The following is a 6491-nucleotide window of genomic DNA, read 5'->3' as shown; positions in this document are numbered from 1 at the left end:
AAAGCAACTGGAATCCAGGTAAAAAAAAAAAAAAAAAAAAAAAAAGTCACAAAACACACACACACAAAAGCCAAATTAATATGATAGTGACCCCAAAGCCTTTTAACCCGGTACCGGCCTCGCGGTGTGTTTAGTACAAGCCCGTTTGTTTGTTTATTTATTTATTTTTTTTCACCCGGTATCTATCCACCTCACGGCGTGTTTAGTGTATGTTATCCACCTTGTGACGTGTTCAGCCCCAGGGATTTTTTTACCCGTTATATACGTATCCACCTGGTGGCGTGTTCAGCCCTGGGGATTTTTTTCACCCGGTATATATCCACCTTGTGGCGAGTCTAGTATACATGCCGGTTAAAGATAACCGCAAAAAAAAAAAAAAAAAGTTTATATATCATGAAGGTAATGACCCCCAAGGAACGCTATGAATATCACCGGCCATCATAAATAAATGCGACTATTTCCCGCGACTTGTTTTCGTAGTCAAAACTGTCGACTTTTTTTGTGACTTCATTACCAGCCACCTGTATTTTGGCCTTTGCTTTTCAAATATACAATCATACTTATCGACAGACTTAAAAACATTATTCGCTGCAGGGTACGTGAGAAAATATATAAAGTACATACCCCATTACCGCCAAAATCTAGTCCTAGTGGCAGAAAAATGTACTACAATCTTATCTCAATGTAGGAAGTTACAGCGTTTGCTAATCACCTCGGGAAAACTAGCTTTGTCAAGCACAAAAGCAAACCTTGATGCAAGTTTTCTCTGTGTTCTAGTTGTTCATACTCTTTTATAATTGTTCAGTCACTTCAAATTACCAGAATTTTCACCTAGGGCCGACTTCTAATTTCACAGCAGTATAAAGTTCCAAGATTACTCTATTAGGGTTAATGTTTAGGCTTAACTAGGTCAAGTCAAAACTCCGATCAAAACATTTTCACTCTATATGAAGACTAGACAAAAAAAATCCACTTCCTAATATGACAACCCGACTGAAGCAAAAATAAAAAAAATAAAAAATTCCACTCCTTGTAGGACGACTCGACCGAAATACGTAAAAAAAAAATTCTGATCGTATGAAGACTACAGAGAAAAAAAAAATTAAAAAGCTAAAACCATTTTTGGGTAACCGATTCGACATATAGAAAAATTTTAAGTGTACCTTGGATATTTTTTGTTCAAACCGATCACTAGCGGCACTTTAATTCTGTTCTCTGTAGTAGTAGTAGTAGTAGTAGTAGTAGTAGTAGTAGTAAAAAACCTCAAAATTGTAATATGACCATTTGTGAAAAAGGCTTGCAATCATATACAAAAAGACTATTCAGAGCTTTATTACAAAAAAATGAAAAAAAAACTGCCTTTAACAGAGAAGTCAAGGCAACATATAATTTCCAATATACATTAGAAAACAATATACACCTTTTGCACCACTAAATAATCCTACGCAACAGTTTCAGCCCCAAAAATAATAAAGATACCTTTCGTTTAACAAAAACAAAACATTCTTGTGACTTTTGAGCTTTATATGGAATTATGTGCAATGGTTCATTCAATGCATACATAAAAATTCTGTAACAAAAGAAATCAAATCTTGTATGAGGGGATATTTTTAGAAAAGACCAACTCGCAAAACACATGAATACAGACAGCAGCAGGATTACAGGGATGATTAGCTGTATAACTGCACCTATAGCTTCGATTAATGTTCTCCTACATGAATACTGAGCGACTGATTGCAATCTTGAAGTCTTCCTGTCAGAAGCTACATTCTTAGCACCTATACTCAGTTCGAAAGAAGTCTTATTTATTATATAAACAAAGTCTCTATATATAAACAAACCTGCTTGAGAATTACTGGAATGTAACAACAAACATCTCGACCCCGTAAACCAAGACTTTCTAAGAACCCCAAATACAAAATAAAACAATTAACAAAACATAAGAAGGCAGCTAAACTTCAAGACAGTCCACGAGGCAGCAAATGCAATTATATAGATTGTCGATGGAACAAAAGCCTATATATATGTAAAAAAAAGAACAAAAAAATAAGTGCAAATGGCTTATCCTTTGATATATACTCTTGAGGACGGCCAAGCCAAACGAACGATTATCATCATGGTGCCTCACTTCGCCAAAATACTGTTATGAAGACAAATCTCGTTCTTCATCATCAAGCATGTGTGTATGTGCGTGCCTGCGCGCTCTCTCGGGGGGAAGATACAGATCTGCTATACCTGGTATCTCCGACCTCAAGAGCTGGGCGCCAAATATAATTCATTCCACAGGAACAAAATCATTTCAACTTCTCAAACGTTGGGTGAAGATCTTGTGTGGCCAGGATGTGGTCTTTCACCTCCCAGCTATGAAGCTGTGGTCGAAGTTGTTCACGTCGCCTGGAAGAACGAAAAGGATGGCCGTTTTACAAACAATTTCGCCAACAGAGAAAGTTACAAGGATTAGGATGTTTTAAAGACTTGTTAGTCCATCCTAAGAGGAGACATCGTGTGCTCACTTATCTGTAGGAGCAGGTTTTACTGTGCATTCACAGTGTCCTAACGATTTGTTGAGAGAGAGAGAGAGAGAGAGAGAGAGAGAGAGAGAGAGAGAGAGAGAGTTTATAACAATTACTAGGAATGGGACAATCATTTTGCTGGTACTATAAATTACTAAATAATTAAGGACAAAAAAAAGAGAGAGAGAGAGAGAGAGAGAGAGAGAGAGAGAGAGAGGAGACGGTGCCGAAAGGTATTTCACATAAGCAAAGTAGTAATACCCGACCTCCCGAAACGAAAAAAAAAATTAAGTTCCAAGTGACAACAGGGACCGATATTAAAAAACACTTTGGTTTGTATGTATGTTATTCTGTATAATATGTATGTATATATATATGTATATATATAGTACATATTTGGTAGGACATATATACATATATACATATATCCATTATTATATTATATCATATATATTATTATATATATATATATATTATATTATATATATATAATGCTGCATTCTACTCACCTCGGCATATGTGTGAACATCGCAGTATGGTGGAATGAAAATTGCCGACCTCAGCCAATCAGCAGAATACTTGCTGATATGACCGTCACTCCAATCGATGACCAATCCTGAATCAGTCCTCTGTAAGAAAACAGGATTTGTGAAGTTCAAACCAATCTTAAAAAGTTCGTGAAAATTAACAAACTAAAAAAAACTTAATATCTGACAATTTGTTTGCAAGATGACAAACTCCTTTAGTAATTATTAAAAACAGCTGCTTAAACTAATTTAAAGATTAACTGACTATTTGTATGTTAGATTACTTTGTCTTAAGCAATTATTCAATATTCTATTCAGTATCCTCGGAAGGACTACAACTTTAAGAACTTGATTCTTATGCTCAACTAAGACGCTTAAACCAATAATCATCCCTGTAAACAATAAAAGAAAGATCCACTGAAAGACTGGAGATCAGTTCTAGGTCCCATAGGCCTACTGGAGATCAGATTTAAGTCCCATAGGCCTACTGGAGATCAAGTTCTAGGTCCTGTAGGCCTACTGGAGATCAAGCTTCAAGAAAAATTTACCTGAATGATTTCAGGGTGGACGTCATGATCAGTTTCTCTATCGTAGCTATCCAGAGAGAGAAACCTTGAGCACTTAGAGCACTTGCACCTGTTCCTGAGCCAGGCGTAGGGCATGTCACTGAAGGTGCCGTCCCCGAATTCCACCCTCAGGAATCCGCGCTCGGTGGAGGCCCAAGCAACGGCGTTGTCTGGAAACAAAAGAAATTCAATGTAAAAAGGTTTCTTAAACATGGGGAGGAATATTAAACATAAAAGACTGCCTCCAATATCGAGTTTTGGTATCCATAGTACTAGAGGAAAATATACCCAAAATGTAGAGAGAGAGAGAGAGAGAGAGAGAGAGAGAGAGAGAGAGAGAGAGAATACCAAGTAAGTAATCTAGTAAAATATATCCAAAATGTAATATCGGAGAGAGAGAGAGAGAGAGAGAGAGAGAGAGAGAGAGAGAGAGAGAGAGAGAGAGAGAGAGAGATTGGTATTCTAGTAGGTACTCTGGTAAAATATACCCAAAATGTAATGTGTGTGGAGAGAGAGAGAGAGAGAGAGAGAGAGAGAGAGAGAGAGAGAGAGAGAGAGAGAGTACAGTTACGTAACAAGAGCGTGAAGTACAATTATATGCCCCCGGGGCAAGAGACTCAAAACGGGCATAACCTTCGGCGTAGGGTTAACCATTACGAATTGAGTAGAGATAAAATTGGGTGGTCTAATTCCCAAAGTTCACATAAGCTGGTAAAATCCCATAGTTATTTACCTAATAGTACTATTCTGAGTAAAAGGTATAAATCCACATATTAAAAGCCACTCTTGGAAACTTAACCAAGATGCCAAGAACAATCTAACCCAAGTTGTAACTTTCACAAGGCGTCAATGACCCAGTGGGCATCGCCAGTCATTTCAATTGGGAAGGGGTATGCAGAGGGAGGGGGGGTGGGGGCTGGCTGGCGCCAAGGATCCCTACTATGGATAGTCCTTCCCATATAAGGAGGAGATTGTTGGGTACTGGTGGCCGGCCGGGGGGGGGGGGGGGGGGGGAGGTGACAGTAACTCTACCTGCTACCTTAATGTTAACCTATATACATACTGCATCGATACTTGTGAAATGGAATGTTTAAATAGTCTCTCAATAGAGAGACTATAAATGAACACTAGTTAAAATGTTAAATTCCATTATTTAAAGAAAAAATAAGACTAATTTCCTTACCTGGAATTGGCTCTTCCTTGAGGGCCAGCTGTTGCCAGGCGTTCGATGCCAAACTGAGGCTACGGGCGTTAATGTGACTAGACGTAGCGTGGCTCTTGTGCCGTACCTGAAAAGAAAAGAAAAATCTTCAAGATCCACTATCATCTTTAACACTAAGGATATAAGTATATCTTAAAAAGATATACTGGCGGCTTTGAAATAATACCAAATACTGATTGATCATCATCAGCCGTGCGACACACCAAAGAATTCGATTACTGGCAAAAAATTTATTAAGACTATGAATATTTAAATTAAAACAATGGAATGCAAGGGGTTTATGTAATAATACTGCAATATATAAAATTATCAATGTCTTCAATGGAAAAAAAAATATTAAGACTCTATGAATATTTAAATTAAAATAGAAGGCAAGGTGTTTATGTAACGATACGGCAATAAATGAAATTATCAGTCTTAATGGATAAAAATAAAAACTAGACTAAGTATGAATATTTAATTTAATACTGCAATATATTTAGTTATTTTAAAGCCTTAATTCTAAGAATTAATTCTAAAAATTCATGGTTATGTAAACACCTAAATCCGAGTACTGAATGCTTAGTTTTCCATTAAAAAGAAAAAAAAGAAAAAGTATGGAGAGGCATAAACCTACGAAAAATCAAATAAAACAAAATACTTCGAAAAAGCATAGAAAATGGCATAAACGTACGAACAAACTCATTAAATATATCCTTACTATATACTCTTAGGTAACGGACTATATATAAAAAAAAAAAAACAATGTCGCAGCCATGTATCAATATGCAGGTGAACCAAGGAAGACTGATAGAGGTCATTCATCGACCTGCCCGCAGGCCGAAACGGGGGAGGGAGCACCATATCACAGTGGTGGGTTAGGGGGGATGAAGGGGAGAGAGAGAGAGAGAGGGGGGGGGGACCAAGGCGGCCGTCTTGTTGCCAGGGGAGCGACTGTCAAAAAGGGAAGATATCGCAGTTAATTGAGTAATTGGTTGGACATCTCCATGCAATAGTAAATTACTGAGTTGGGTCATAAATAGAGGAGGGAGAAAGATAACGATAAAAACATTGCAAACAGTAAATAAAAACATACTAAAGTAAAACAAAAACATTAGAAAATCGGCATTTTCCCGTCGCTCGAGTGGCGTACGTGACTTGAGAGAGGCGAGGGTGTAATATCGATTTTAAACCCACGTGCGATGTCTCTCTTGACGTTTATCAAGGAATGAAAATCGCTTAAACATCTATTGCAAAGATTAAACATTTCAATCAAACATTAATCCAGTATTAAAACACGAATCAAGATAAGGCTACCGGTTATGTAGGGAAACATCGGTCAAGCGCTGGAAATGGAAGAAATGTCTCTTACCTGTTGACTTATTCCTTTTTTCAACGCAGCTGCACAAGCCAGCATTGCTCTGGACGTACGTTGACAGTTTACAGCCATTTTCAACACTTTAACAAAGTTTTTCCCTTCAGAAATACAAACTGCAACAGACCACACTCTCTGAGGACACGGTGTTCAATGGGTCACGTAGACATTTTCGGAGTATTTATATCCCCGCCTTTCTAAGAAGGTTGCCATGCGGGATTAAATGTGCATTACCAAAAGTTTTCGCTCTCTCTCTTCCCCGCCTTTCTTTCTCTGGTGATGGTGACGTAGCTCTTCATTGATCTGTTA

General features: G+C 37.7%; 1 protein-coding gene across 1 annotated transcript; it reads right to left on the bottom strand.

The window, feature by feature from the left end:
- Positions 1-1316: 1316 nt before the first annotated feature.
- LOC135224434 (gamma-butyrobetaine dioxygenase-like) lies at positions 1317-6344 on the bottom strand. Its single transcript, XM_064263422.1, has 5 exons — positions 6180-6344; positions 4790-4895; positions 3589-3776; positions 3023-3142; positions 1317-2394 (listed from the first exon to the last, which is right to left on the bottom strand). Exons 1-5 carry the CDS (start codon positions 6255-6257, stop codon positions 2386-2388), a joined length of 501 nt encoding a protein of 166 aa, XP_064119492.1. The 5' UTR covers positions 6258-6344; the 3' UTR covers positions 1317-2385.
- Between the last annotated feature and the right edge of the window lie 147 nt (positions 6345-6491).

The sequence above is a fragment of the Macrobrachium nipponense genome, chromosome 12 (genome assembly GCF_015104395.2).
Source record: "Macrobrachium nipponense isolate FS-2020 chromosome 12, ASM1510439v2, whole genome shotgun sequence".
NCBI lineage: Eukaryota > Metazoa > Arthropoda > Malacostraca > Decapoda > Palaemonidae > Macrobrachium > Macrobrachium nipponense.
The sequence above is the reverse complement of the archived record's forward strand: the minus strand, read 5'-3'. Positions and strand labels throughout refer to the sequence as shown.